The sequence below is a fragment of the Artibeus jamaicensis genome, unplaced genomic scaffold (genome assembly GCF_021234435.1).
Source record: "Artibeus jamaicensis isolate MK-2021 breed Jamaican fruit bat unplaced genomic scaffold, CSHL_Jam_final contig_464, whole genome shotgun sequence".
Classification (NCBI taxonomy): domain Eukaryota; kingdom Metazoa; phylum Chordata; class Mammalia; order Chiroptera; family Phyllostomidae; genus Artibeus; species Artibeus jamaicensis.
This window is the reverse complement of record NW_026521842.1, coordinates 19,238,960-19,253,789: the sequence shown is the minus strand read 5'-3', so window position 1 is coordinate 19,253,789 and position 14,830 is coordinate 19,238,960. Positions and strand designations below refer to the sequence as shown.

At 44.6% G+C, this 14,830-nt stretch overlaps 1 protein-coding gene across 4 annotated transcripts in view; it reads left to right on the top strand.

Moving 5' to 3' along the window:
- The first annotated feature begins 564 nt into the window (after positions 1–564).
- PHAF1 (phagosome assembly factor 1) overlaps positions 565–14,830 on the top strand; it is a 26,722-nt gene continuing 12,456 nt past the window's right edge. For 2 of the 4 annotated variants that reach the window (XR_005084873.2, XM_037162630.2), the window contains exons 1-5: positions 571–729; positions 855–975; positions 4,968–5,050; positions 10,542–10,625; positions 14,598–14,641. Coding sequence is in view for 3 of the 4 variants with exons in the window: in XM_037162630.2 (XP_037018525.1) it covers positions 912–975; positions 4,968–5,050; positions 10,542–10,625; positions 14,598–14,641 (275 nt within the window). In the remaining variant the exon portion in view is untranslated. Of the gene's footprint in view, positions 730–854; positions 976–4,967; positions 5,051–10,541; positions 10,626–14,597; positions 14,642–14,830 lie in introns of all 4 variants that reach the window. The other 2 variants (XM_037162629.2, XM_037162628.2) reach the window with 2 other exon arrangements.

Sequence of the window (14,830 nt, the reverse complement as noted above, 5' to 3'; positions counted from 1 at the left end):
GTAGGGGAGTTGGAGAAGAATTGCGCGCGTCTACTCGTGGTCAGCCGGGAGGGCCAGACTAGCTCCTCCCCCTTCTATCTATTCCTCTACCCCAATTCCCGCGCCGCCCCCCCCCCCCGCCCCACCTACACAGACATGGAGCACACTCCGCCCTCGCTTTTAGTTCTAACCGAGCCCCAGGAGCGGCCGGGTAGGGAAGGAGCCATGCCTGGACAAATAGAGGCAGCTGCAGCCGGCGTCAGTCTCGGCCCAAACGGGGGATGGGTGTGCGCCCGCGTTCCCCGGGGCTCCGGGACTCCGTGTCCTCCCACCCTGCTGCGCCTTTGGAACTCGCCCTTTGCTCCCATTTGAACGTGTGGGACGTGCGTGTAGACGGCAGATGGGGGTTGTATAACCACGTCACATGTTGTGTTGCGTAGTGGACACATCTCTGTTTAGATGTGCGAAACATGTACGGCGGTGTGCAGATGTGGAGATTACCGGAGTACAGGAATTCTCACCCCGGCTTTTCCGTAGAATACTGCCAGGCCTTCGCCTGCCTTCTCCCGAACTCACAGCAGCCTGATCCGCAGTTTGCGTGTGCGCGACTCCGCCTTCGGCTCCTCCCCTGCGACTGAAATCCCGCCTTCGTCCCCGCCCTCGCCACGCTTTACGGCCCGGCACGCCACTTTTGCCGCAGACGCTGCCGCTGCTGTCGCTACCCTTAGTCTCGCGGCAGCTGCTGGTAAGGTGAGGTGTAGGGAGCTTAGGTGTGGTGTCGGACTGGCGCTTCTGGCAATCGGGGAGGAGTTGGGGGGGCAAGACCCCCGAGGGACGGCGGAGACGACGGGTCAGCTGCTGCTTTGTCTCCCCAGCTCCGGTCCCGTCCACGCTGCCGCAGGGAGGCCGCCCGGGCCCGGCGAGCCGAACCAATGCTGGATCTGGAGGTGGTCCCCGAACGCTCTCTAGGGAACGAGCAATGGGAGTTCACGCTGGGTAAGTGTGGGGTCCCCCTCAGGACCCTACTCGCCGGTCTCTACTTCCCTCCGGGCCCTTCCCGCCTCTGGCCTCTGACCCCTCACTCTCCTGCGCTCACGGCTCCTCGCCTCTTCCGTCCTCCTGGCTTTTTGGGCTCCGGGCACTCGGTACCGGCTCCCGCTGGCCGGACCCGCCAGTCTCTCTCTCAGCCGGGCCCTGACGCACCTGCTTCAGGTGTCAACAGGGCCTGACCCCGGGGGGGGGGGGTGGCACGGTAGTAATAATAATGACAGACACGCCTCGAACACTTCGGGCCGAGCGTGGCTCTCTGGCACGTAATTATCCCTAGACGGCTTTCTTGGGTTTTAAGGGTGGGGTAGTATTGTTATTGTATTCTCGTTCTACAGATAATAGAGCTGAGAAGTGACTAAAGCTCTCTCAAACGCCACAGCAGTCTCTCTTTCTGCTGTTCCGGGCTGTGGGTTGTCTCTTCGGAACGGGAAACCTAGGCTCCCGTCCCTTAGTGACATGTTGGGCATCTGGTCAGAGGAGTTGAGGAGAGGCTTGTATGTTAAAGGAACTTCTGACTTGTTTCCTTCTCTTTTTTAATGTGGTCGATGCGTGGCGTAATCCTAAACCCAGACCTTAGCTGAGAATGAAATAGGAGTTCAGGGAAAGTAACATTTAGTTTGTAGAAAGTGCAGTCTGGTAGTTTTTTGTTTTGTGGGGCCCAGTTTTCCTCATCCCCAATGTCACTACCTCTCTGTGTACAAATATGTGCATTCAGTAACCCCAGTGTGTGTTTCCAGTACTAGGAAAGGGGGTTGGGGAGCTAGTGTTAGTGTTGTTTGTTTGTGCAGGCCTGAACTTTTGTCACACTAAATTGGGCTACTGGACTGAGTCATCTGCTCAATTGGGCTATAATTTATCTTTGAATCAGGAAGACTCATACCTATGGAGAAAGGGTAGGTGAGAAACTGGGTGGGACAGATAGTTGGTTGGGTCCTGCAAGTGATCAGTTGAACTACAAACTTCCCCTGGGTTGTAGGAGCGACTCTCACAAGTTTACACCACTCCTGCACAGTTGTTCCTAAACTTTTAGCTGGTGTGTAACACCCCAGTCTCTTGTGAAGCAACAAGAGCTTGATTTGGGAGGCTAGTGATATCTTTGCCTGCAGACCCATTCCTCATGCTGGTGCTGTTTGGCTTCTAGTTCGGAAAGAACTTCCCCACCCACAGCTTCTGCTCATACCAGGACTTAACAGGGCAGAATGAGAACCACAACCATAGCTTCAAAGTGTGCTTGATGTTGCGACTAAGTTATGGGACAGACCGCTTGGCCAAAAGTAGTGATTAGGATGTCAGTTGAGACCAAGAGTTCCAAAAAAACTAGGTGGGAGAGAAGGGCTGCTTCTGTGTACTGTTTTGATAATGTTACTCCCGCTTCTGACTTTTGCCAGTTTCCAGGAGTCAAGGGTTTGGGTAGTTCTTTCAAACTGTCTAAATACAACCAAAAACAGTGAAAAGAGCTTTTCTGTACAATGGGTCCAGATTTGAACTTTGGGGAAAAGCTCATAAAGGGGGACCTGAGCCTTGATGTTTCCTTTGTGGGTCTTAAAAATCCACATTTTAGCCCTGGCTACTAGTGTGGCTCAGTGGATTGAGTGCTGCCCTGTGAACCAAAGGGTCGCTGATTCAATTCCCAGTCAGGGCACATGCCTGGGTTGTGGGTCAGGGCCACAGTAGGGGGCATGAGAGAGGCAACCACAAATTGATGTTTCCCTCTTTCTCCCTCCCTTCCCCTCTGTCTAAAAATAAATAAATAAAGCCTTTAAAAAATCCACATTTTAGAATCCTGTTTGCTTAAGAGATGGTAGTCATTTAACTTCCCCAGGCTTAATTTTTTTTTTTTTCCTCTTAATCTTCTCCCTAGTCCTCACATATCTAAACTACAATTGGGGCTGATAGGTAGGGCTAGGTCTAAGAAGTGGATCTGTGCTTTAGAATTATATTCCTAGGCTAGAAAACCAGGTTAAGTCACCACAACCAGTATAACATAATCTCCGTTTGCCAGATGAGACTCAGAATGGCAGAAATGATAAAAAGTAGTGGAGAGGGATTTCTTGCTTCCCACTGCTCTACCCTTCAGAGGATGGGCTCAGTTTTATCTCCAGGTTTCTTTTTGGAATCTGTGCTAATGCAAATGTATCTAGATCTTGCCATCATCTGCCTGACATCATAATGGGAAGCTGCATGCAACTTCTTGGCTGCTTTCCTGGCCTTTGTTTGATGGTGGGAGATTAGAGAAATGCCAGCAACACAGCAACCTAGGCCAAAAGGAATCTCTGAGAATACCACTGATGGCTTAATCAGTGGTGGAGTGCAAATCAGTGCAAATTTAAAATGTTTTCAATGACATTTGCAAGATGCACTGGTGTGGAGACATGTCTCTGAATTTTCTTCCCTTAAATTAGTGTTGAATGCCTAAAGAGGGTAGATTTAAAGGATCATGGGAGAATAGTACTCTTCTGAGATTACCTTGTTTCAGAGAGACCAAAAGCTCACTTTACTGAAGGCAGCATGTATCTCTGTGGACTTGCTTACCAACAATGATAAGTGAATAGTCAGTCATTCCCTGAAGAGCTTAGTAGGAAGGAAGGATTACGGTAATGAGGTAGAGGTTGTATAGGGTGCTATGGAAGGGGAGAAGGAACTTGACCTAGGGGATTCAGGGAAGGCTTCTTATCAGTCCACAGGGGCCAGTACCATTCCTGGAACTAGTGAACACCAGGAAGGCCCTATCAAAAGGCTACTGCCAGATTTTTTTGTCCAAACTCTTTTTATCTAGTTAAAAACCAAAACAACGGGAAGGAAAGATGGTCTGTAGGAAACCGTAAACAATTGGGTATTATAATTAAAGCATGATGTACTAATGGAAGAAGAAAACAGGTTCCCTGGATTCCCAGTTCTCTTCTGTAGTGGCTGCCGAGGACACTATCAAGGAGTCTCTGGGTTCACTGAAAGAAAGGATATCTACTAGTCAAGTGTGTTATAGGCATAGGTTTAGGAAGAAAGTTTGGAGACTACTAGATTTGGAGAGATGGGGAGGGTGGGGGAATCTAGCTAGAGGTTTCTGGCTTGAGTGACTGGGAAGATGTTAGAGGTCAGAATACAGAGAAGCTAGATTGAAGAGAGTAGTGAATAACACACCTACTGTTTTTGGATTGCCTGGAACTTTATTTTAAATTGTCTCTTTGTATGTGTCTTGTTTGAAATATAATGGACTCTGAAAACATACTTTTTGGTGTTGTCTGTGAGTTCCTGGAACTTTTGAGAGGCTGTTAAGATTTAGATTTTTTACACAGGCATATATAAATCTATTTATAATGGGCCATGGGTTCAAAAACCAAGCGTTAAGATATAGAAGATATTTATGAGTAGATAAGTAAGGATAAGTAGATAAGTTGGTGAAAAATCCTTGGTAAAATAAGCTGATTCTGGTAGATGTGTGATTTTTAACTCTTTTAATGAGCCCTTACAAGTCATGTGTTTCTGCAGATTCTCATTTGAGTGATGAGGAGACAGATGCTACAAGGGAAGAGAGGAAGGAACTATCCTAGGATATATGTAATCCGAGGCAGAGTGTGAACCAGAACTTTATCTCTAGAGTCATGCAGTCAGTGCTTTTCTCATTCTGTGTTTTGGTTCATGCTGACTTTGCCATTTCAAAGTTCTTTGCCTACTTAGGGACAGCATGAAAGTCCCCATTTTCAGAAACTTTTTTGTGTATTAACTCCCTTCCTTTATACAATTTAGCTGTAAAGTGATTGCTGCTGACGTTCTGGCTCTTACTGCTTATTGAACTTTGATTTACTCTTATGTTTGTAGACCTTCCTGAACCCCCTATCCCCAGCCCAGGCTTTACTGCAAGGACTGGTGCTAGCACAGTGATAGATATTGGTAAATGGACAGCCCAGGTAACCCATACAGACACCCTTGCTTTATTTCAGGAATGCCTCTGGCTCAAGCGGTAGCCATTCTTCAGAAGCACTGTCGAATCATCAAAAATGTCCAGGTTCTCTACAGTGAACAGGTGAGTGGTAGCCGAAATAGCATCCCTAATCAGTGAGTCACTTCCAGAAGTTGATGATCTGGGAGAGGCTGACTGGCATGAATTGTTGGATCAATGTGTTTGAATGGGAGAATTTTCAGGACTAGTCAGTTACTGAGCACTTTTTTTTTTTTTTTAAATTCTGAAGCTTTTGGTCATGATCTGGTGCTGCCGGGCTGGGTTTTGAAGAGCAGTAATAACTGAACTTGGTTTTTGTATTTTTTTAAAGTGTTTGACTTACACACTGACCCTTTGACAAGGACTTTTAAGTGGGAGGTCACCTCAGAGACTATTGAGTCTTCTAGGGTGCTTACTTTCCATTTTTGAGTTTAAAATACTCTGCTTTGTTGGTTGCTTGGGTTTATGTTCAGGATTGTTGTAGTGCAGATCTAGCTAGGAGAACATCTGGTGCTTGAAGTGGGTATACCTTATCCCTTTAGTGAGGATGATCTGATACAGAGAAATTGGAAAATATTGGCTCCCAATTAATGGACATATTTTATTCTTTTTATTCTTGTCTAACTCATAGCAGTCTCTATTAGCTGTTGGTCAGTTGTGCCAGGAATTAACTACTGTAGTATAATATTTCATGTACCTGCAAAGACCTTTTCAGTTTCCAGCAGACAGACCTTCCTGGACATCAGAATTTTTAAAATAATATTTGGTTTTTTAAGTACATAAAGTTAGAAACTATTTTTCGTAGGCCTTTAGAAATATGATTCTTCTATCTCTCTAAAATTGCATCTCTAGTCCACTGAATTTTCTGAAACCTGTGCTTCTTCTATGACACAGACCCCATGCAGCCATGTAGAATGACCTTTGTCGTATTGTGTGTGTCACAGACCTTAGGGAATAGTTTTGAGCTGACACCGGCTGCAGACTATCCTCTAGTGGCTTTTCTGAGACCATTTAAGTACCAGTTAAATGATTTTAACAGTTAGTTTCAGATCCTAAAGCAAATGACAGATTATTTTTGACATGTAGGATTAGAAGTGGGTAAGACTTCTGTGTGCCTCCCCAGTTTCTTCTTTTTTTAAAAAAAGACTTTATGTGTTTATTTTTAGAAAGAGGGGAAGGGAAGGAGAAAGAGAGGAAGAAAAACATCAGTGTGTGGTTGCTTCTCGTGTGACCCCCTACTGGGAACCTGGCCTGCAACCCAGGCATGTGTCCTGACTGAGAATTGAACCAGTGAACCTTTGGTTCTCAGTCCAGTGCTCGATCCACTGAGCTACACTAGCCAGGGCAGCCTCCCCAGTTTTAGTGTCAGAGTTGAGCCTATTACTTATATTTAGAAACTATATTTATACTGTTCCCTTCTGCACCTTCAGGCAAGTGCTTGCACATTCTTTTACCTACCACAAAACAAAGGATCTGTAGTAGCAGACAGGGTCTTCTTGAGCCACAGAGCCAAAATGACCTGAAAGTGAAAGATGGTAGTTTTTTCTCTTTGTTGCACTCAGATCATTTGTAACCTAATCTGACTCTCAGTGTTGGACCATGACAGAATTACTCATGACAAGTAGTAGCCATCAAAACAGGAAGCAGATTGAGAAGATGGGCTTGCTTCTTGAGCTTGTAGGTAACTTGCAGACTGAGTTAAATCAGATTTGGGCACCCCAAGATTAGACACATTTGATAATAGGCTTTAAATATTCTTTTTTTAATTTTTATTTTATTAATTATGCCATTACAGTTGTTCTATTCCCCCCTTCATTCCCCTCCACCCCCCCACCCCCACCATTCCCCCCCTTTAGTTTCTGACCATGTGTCTCAAGTTCTTTAGATTCTATATTTCCCATACTATTCTTGCCCTCCCCCTATCTATTTTCTACCTACCATCTATGCTACTTATTTTCTGTACCTTCTCCCCCCTTCTCCTCCTCCCACTCCCCTGTTGCTAACCCTCCATGAGATCTTCATTTCTGTGGTTCTGCTCCTGATCTAACTGTCCTTTTAGTTTGCTTTTGTTTTAGATGTGGTTGTTAATAACTGTGAGTTTGCTATCCTTTTACTGTTTATCTTTTCTATCTTCTTTATCTTAGATAAGGGCTTGGTGATGCTGAACTCCTTGAATTTATCTTCTCTGAGAAGCACTTTATCTGTCCTTCCATTCTAAATGAAAGTTTTGCTGGATAGAGTAATCTTGGTTGTAGGTCTTTGGATTTCATGACTTGGAATACCTCTTTCCAGCCCCTTCTTGCCTGTAAGGTCTGTTTTGAGAAATCAGCTGACAGTCTGATAGGAACTCCTTTGTAGGTGACTGTCCCCTTATCTCTTGCTGCTTCTAGGATTCTCTCCTTCATTTTAATCTTGGCCAATGTAATTATGATGTGCCTTGGTGTGTTCCTCCTCGGGTCCAACTTCTTTTGGGACTCTCTGAGCTTCCTGGATTTCCTGGAAGTCTATTTCCTTTGCCAGATTGGGGAAATTCTCCTTTATTATTTGTTCAAATAAGTTTTCCACTGGTGGCTGTTCCTTTCCCCCTTCTGGTACCCCTATAATTCGGATGTTGGAGCGTTTAAAGATGTCCTGGAGGTTCCTAAGCCTCTCCTTATTTTTTTGAATTCTTGTTTCTTCATATTTTCCTGTTTGGTCATTTTTTCCTTCTTTCTGGTCCACTCCATTGATTTGAGACCCAGTTTCCTTTTCATCACTATTGGTTTCCTGTGCATTTCCCTTCATTTCAATTAGTTTAGCCTTCATATGTTCCTCTAATTTGTGACTAAAACCCACCAGTTCTGTGAGCATCCTGATCACCAGTGTTTTGAACTGTGCATCTGAAAGTTTTGCTATTTCTTCGTTGCTTAGAGTTATGGGCTCTAGGGCTTTGAGATCTTCTTGAGCCATTTTTGGTCTGTTCGCGCCATTTAAGTATGAGGAGCGGAGCCTTAGGAGCGGGGCGGGGCCACCAGGGCCAGGGCGCCAGTTTGTGATGCTGTCTGTGGGGGCGGGGTCAGAGTGGGGAAATGGCAGCCCTCTCTGCTACCTTCTGCTGCTGGGGCCCACTGGGTCCTGTCTCACTGCCCACTCCCTCGCCGGTCTATCTGCTCAGAAATGAGCCACCACAGTCAATGTGCTGCCCTGCGCCCTCGCCAGAGCCGCGGGTCGCTCACTGGGTGGCTCACTAGGTCAGCCCTTTGCAACCCCACGCCTGGGATCTGCGCGCACCTGAGTCCATCCGACTGAGTTTTTCTGTGCAACCCCACTCCGCCAGCTGCTGGTTTCGCCCCTCTTACTGGTCAGGCTGAAGCATTCGTTGTTATCAGACTTCCAAAAAGTTCAATTTTCTGTGTTCTGGTTGTGTTTTCTGTTGCTAATATTTTGTCTCTAAACTTGGTTGTGTGAGAAAGCACGGCGTCTCCACCTATGCCTCCATCTTGGCGGAAGTCCTAAATATTCTTAACCAATTGTTAAGAATGTGGGTATTTTGCATGTATTTTTTTTAAAATCATTGTCTTTGTTGTCTGTCATTTCAGTTTTGGAGTACAAAGAGTTTTGGCATTAAACTAATTTTCCTGAATATCTTCTAAGCAACTAGAATCAGCTAGAAAACATAAGTTTACTAATTAGCCTGGTTCTCCTTCTGTGAAATGGATGTAGTTCCCTTATTATCTTTTGATAAGGTTTAAGAGGAGATGGTCTCTCAGAACCTGATACAGTGCTTCCTGCATGTGCTACTTTCCTCTTCTGCCCTCCTTCCCTTCCTTTCCTGTTTGTTTTCTTGTTTCCCTGTTTCCCATCAGAGAGACATTTCAGAAATATCTTGTCTCCAGCAAATCACACCTTGGAAATTAAATGTGCCTATCAGGTAGGTTCCATCTTTCTTAGAGGGAGATGTTAACAATTGGCAACAGACAGTCTAATTGAACTGTTTCATATGGAGGGCTGCATAGTGCTGAGTTATTGGAAGGGCCTGCTTAAACACCACATAATATGTCTGTATTTTGGTTCTAGAGATAAAGTACTAGTAAAACATTGATTATGAGGATGATTTATTTTCTTCCTTTTAAAAATTGCTTAGCTTTATGTCCTGCATTATAAGTGCCAGGAAAAAAATGATTAGTTCTTGGGAGAGTGTAGGAAAATCCAGATACTTTCAGTGTTCTTCTTCCAAGAAAGGATCTTGAAAGATGTGAAAACCTGCTTACCCCTATGGAATGGCCCTCTCAGAAAATGGAACTGTATTTTCTGGGTTGAAAATAAGGTCAGGGTTCATTAGTCCATTATCATGCTTGAGACCTAATGGTTTAGACATTCATATGACATTCTTTTAGTGTTTGCCAGGTGTGATGGTGCCACCATGGCCTGTTACCTTGTGGAGATCAGTGGGTAGAGGGGAGCACATAGTCTGAACTAATCCCAGAAGGTTCTTTGGAGAGGATTTTTCCAGTGAGGCCCACACTGGCGGTGGTGCAGTCTTTGTCTCTGATGTCCACACCTTCGTCATTCATTCCTTACTTTGTGAAGCTCTATGAAGAAACTTCTCTAAATCCTTTTGAGAGCTATGTGCCAATTTCAAGAAAGGGCAACTTGGTTAGAGCTATGAAGAGTCTTCAGATGTTGAGTCCTTGAATTGATTGCATTGAACCAGAAGCAGGCAGGTGCAGCCAACATGAGGAATGAGTGCAGCGTGCTGCGGCTGGTGCTTTATGACCTACAACCTATCCTCACGACAGCCCTGGAGGGAAGGGATGATGGCATTTCCGTAAAGAAACTAGAGCTCAGAGAATTGAGAGTCACTTAAGGTCTCCAGCTAACCTGGACTCAAGGCCAACTTTGTCCACTACTCTGTGCTGCTTCTCTTCTCCCCCTAGGACTCAGAAGGGGCAAATGTAGAAATATGAGTCCTTAGATCTTAGACTTTGGCCCTTCAGAAAGAAGCACATATGATATGGGATCGTTGGGGGAGGGAAGGAAAGAAGTAACAGTGTCACCTCGTACATAACCTTGGGATATGGCCTAAAAAAGTCAAAGAATAAAATGTGTTCTCTGTGGAAGTACAGCTTGGGAGTGAACAAGCATAGATAGGTTCAGCCCACATGCACCGAGTATTATCTGCTGAGTTTGGATCCCCTTGAGGCTTTTTCATCTGGCCTGCATTCCTCATCAACTGCTCTGCAGTTTGACAACTGTAAACTGTGCTACAGATGTGGACCCTGGACCCTCAAAAGAAAATGGCCTGTATAATTACTCACATAATTTTGGCCCTTTTTCCCCAGATATTACTCAAAGCCTGGACAAGAGAGGTTCTTTTCAGCCAATATTTTAAAGTAGCAGCTGTGGGCTGGAAATAGAGCGCACTGTGCATTTATGCAATAGTTTGTTTGTGGCTTCCAAACCTTGTTAGTTGGGGGAGGGAGTGACTGTCTGCACTTAGATATTCCCTGTGTATTGCCTTTATATTGTAAGGCTTTTAGTTGGTGCTGGTAAGTAAATTAATTGCTCAAGAATGTTTTTTGTTTTTTTTTCATAGTCTCCTCTAAGCCATGACCTCATCCTTAATCTGACTCAGGACGGGATCAAACTACTGTTTGATGCTTTCAATCAGAGACTTAAGGTAACTAAAATTTCATGTCAGGCTGATTAATATGTGCTATTGTGAGATATTTTTTGAAATTTCTGAGTGGGAATAGATATTTGTGGTCCAGAGACCACCAAGATAACAGAGGATGGAAGCCATGCCTGTTTCTCCAAAAAAAAGAGAAACTAGGTCTGGTAGTTGGAAAGATTCTGGGAAGGACTCTCAGTGTCCCAGGCTCAAGAGGCGAAGGGGAAAAATATTGAGGATCTGGGGAACATGTTATGGGGAGGGGGCTTATTGAATTGAAAATGAGAGGAGGTAAGTATATAGCATAGATTATCCTGAGTCTTTAAAAATGGGTCTTAACTGCAGAAAAGGGCAAAAGATTTTAGTTAGGTTTTTGTGTCTTGTTTTATTTCATTCTTGGGTCAAACAGTGTGACTTAGGTGAAAATTGGAGCTAATCTTTTCTAAAATGCTGCGGCTTAACACCACCGGCCATGAGTTAATTCTTTAACTCCTTTAAAGAAGTGTAAACAAACAAGTTGCTGTTGTGTAGGGTTGTCTTAATTAGAGTTCAAGTACAATTTACCAACACCTGTTTCAGTCCAGGATGTTTATAATAAACTATTTACAAATGCCTGGGTTTCACAGGTTAGTCATGTGACAAGACTCATGCCTCAGAGTCACAAGGTTGAATGTGGCTCTGGGCAGTGGCATGCCAGGGCCGTCATTCCTGTCAGGTTATGGAATTACCTTTCCAGAAGACTTGGGTACTTCTTTGTCCTCAACATGCCATCACAGGTGGGCAGCTGAGGAGACAAGATAGCGCATGAGAAAAGAATCTGTATATGAAATAAGAATTCCTCATTTATGATGGTTTTCAAAAGCAGGACTTGGTGTGAAACTTACTAACCTGAAGTTTCACACTAGGAAGAAGTAGAGGATGGCCTTCAATCTGACTTCATCACAAATTGGGGGAAATTAATCTTAAAACACCTTTAGAAAGAGCCATTTGCCATTGACTTCATAAATCCACTTTAGGAAACATAACTTTAAAAGGTTATGGGGAAGTTAATGTTGCCAGATGTTTATAGCAGGGCTTTTCATCGTAATGAAAAGCTGTAGTAACCTAAGTGGACAGCAAAAGGGAGATGGCTAGGCAGCACAAAATAGAATCACAGCACGGTGAGGACAAAGTCATCTACTTAGTGAGCACCTGGTACGTGGCTGAGGGCTTCCTGTGCATTTCCTAATTTAATGCTAAAAAGCCTGTGAGTAGTGCTGTTTACTAGTGAGACAGTTGAGAGAGAGTGGATAGGTGGTCTGCCTGATCGTGCTTTTTTTTTCCCCTTTTGCTTTATTTTGAAAGATGTTATTTATTTTTATCTTTAGAGAGTAGGGAAGAGAAGGAGAAAGAGGGAGAGATACATAAATGTGTGGTTGCCTCTCGTGCATCCCCTACTGGGGACCTAGCCTGCAACCCAGGCATGTGCCCTGACTGGGAATCGAACCAGCAACCCTTTGGTTCTTAGGCCAGTACTCAACCCACGGAGCCACACCAACCGGGGCTGATCAAGCTTTTAACTACATTACCAGTGTATAGTGACTAGCCACTGAGAACTGGAATGGCTTAAGTTCTGTTGTTTGTGGGAAATAAATGTGATAAAAGCTGAAGAAAATAGTGTGCGTACAATATGCACAGATGTGAGGAATGAAAGGAGGTCAGAAAGTCTCTGCTTCCCCTCCCTGACTGATGTGGCTGGGTGGGTTGGGCATCATCCCACAAACTGAAAAGTCTTGGGTTTAATTCCCGGTCAGGGAGAGGCAACCAGTGATGTTTCTTTCCCTCTCTTTCTCCCTTCCTACTCCTCTCTCTAAAAATAAATAAATAATTTTTTTTTAAAGTCTCTACCTCTGTGTGGAGTTTAGTGAAGGAGGAGCTAGGCCCTTGCCTGTGCCTCCGGAAACTGAGGAAGTGATGCATCAGTCCCTTGCTTGGTACAAAGTCTGATCTGACCCATCTACCTGCCCCTCCATCCAAGGGCTTCAGAATCTCTCTCTCTCCCCCATGCTGCCTCCTGCAGTTTTCCTATCCTTTCACTCACTGCCTGTGAGTGAACTCTGTGGAATGAGGCTTTACAAGTCACCTTTACAGCCACCTGTCTTTTCCTTTCCTCTCTGGGCTGCTGCCATGTCTCCTCCTCTCTGGCAAAATCAAGGCCTTTTTCAGCCCAGAGAATAGAAAATCATGGGCTCTAGACTTCCCCAGCCACTTGTTCTTGGTTCCAGCAAGCTCCATGGACTAAAATCTGCTCGTAGATTCTCCTGGTGACACGAAGCTCTCCTGGATGGTGAGCACTGTGGGTCTCTTGCCACAAGTGCCACCCTGTCATTAACTCTGGTCCACTGGGCAGACAGGGCCAAAACACCTATAAATGTTGGTCTGGGCTACAGCAGGTTGGGCGACAATGACATAGGAAGAACATGTCACTGGGTGAGTGGTGGGAAGGCCTTGAAGGTGCAGCTGGCTATCTCTAGTGGTAGTAATCGGAGAGGTAGAGTGCCTGCCTCTGCTATATGAGCAGGGTTCTGGCTAAAGGTTGAGGTCCTCTTCTAACATAGGGACCTGCCTCAGTGAAATGGCATACCGGTTTGGCATGATAGACTGCCATGCTCAGGCTTTCCGAAGGGGACACTAGGTGTCTTATGAATCACAGCTATTTCCCTCCCCTTTTCTTGCATGACTGCTCTTGGCATCTCTTGCTTTCGAGCTCATGTTGCCCTCAGCTAGCTTCATACCAGACCAACTCGCCTGACATGTTGAGTACCTCCTCTTGTAAATTAGTAAGCCAGACCTCAGGGGCCTTAACTCAGTGGGCCTAGTGGACAGCATACACAAGCAGTGTAGGAAAAGGTTGATTCAAGTGCTGTGATGGCCCAACAGAGAGAGTGATTTTTAGTAGCAGGTAGTATCCAAGTAGCTACATTATAGTTAACAGATGTCTGCCCAACTTGTGAGTTCAGTGTTATGAAATGTAGACGAAGTTGGAGACAAGGTCTGATCACACGTGAATTAACTATTATGTTTCAGTCTCTGTTACAAAGCTAGATGTTCCTATACCCAGTTTCTCACTGCCCCTTCCAGGGTCAGACCCAGATTTTCATGGCAAACACACATTGAACCAACCCTGCTTGGCCTCTAAAATGAGGCCTGAGACCTTCCAGCTGGAGGATGGTAGGTGGTACTCCAGGCCCCAGCCCGCCATCCTGCTAGCTGCCAAGCCCTTGACACCATTGGCATAGAGGATTTCATAGTGCTTATTACTTGGTACCATTAGTGGTTGAGTATTTAGTAACTTTTTCTTTTGCCTCTGTTTTGAGTTCTGGGCATTTCATTTGAGGCCAAATCCACTGAAACTTCACCAGGGCCCTGCGGTTCTCCAGGTTCAACCCAGATGCCTTTCCTTAAGGATATATCTAAATATTGTCACAGTTGTTCTAAGATAATGTATTATGACTTGTTTTCTTGCAGGATAGATCTCTCCCTCCATTCTTCTGCTTTGTAAAAACAATATTTTAAAGCTATTTTTTTAAATTGACCTGATTTAGGTCTTTATAAAGTAGCAAAGTAAGGAAGGGGGCTCGGTGTCCAAGGTTACAGGTTTAACAAACTGCATGAATTTGTTTTTGTGAAGGGTTTCACTGTCCTGTAGGGATGGCGTATGCAGTTTTCCCTATGACCCAACAGTGGGTTAGTTCTCAGACTTTGACCCAGAGTGTTCATGGACATCTGTTGAACAATCCACAGGAAGCAGGGGGTGAAGGGGTTATGCTGTGTGTGTGGCATGGGTTTTTCATTCCAATTCAGAGAACTAAAGGTAACGTGCAGTGCTTCAGAAAAATTCCAGCTAGTGATAGATTTTTTTCTTTACAATTCTATGAATGTCATCTTAATTAATCTTCTTCAACTACAGAGCAGTAACAACCCTTATAATTTCTTTTTTAGGTGATTGAAGTATATGACTTGACTAAAGTAAAGTTAAAATATTGGTGAGTTTTCTCCTTTGCTGATTTATGTCACAGGCTTTAATCTGTATTTATGTACAGGTGGGCTTTATCTATAGTCATTACATCAGTAAAGGAATGCCATCTGTAGTAATCCTGAGATTAGACCCTGGTGCCGTGACTTCCTTAGGCAGCCTTCAAGTCTACTCAGTTTCCAGAAAAAGAAAAGCAAAC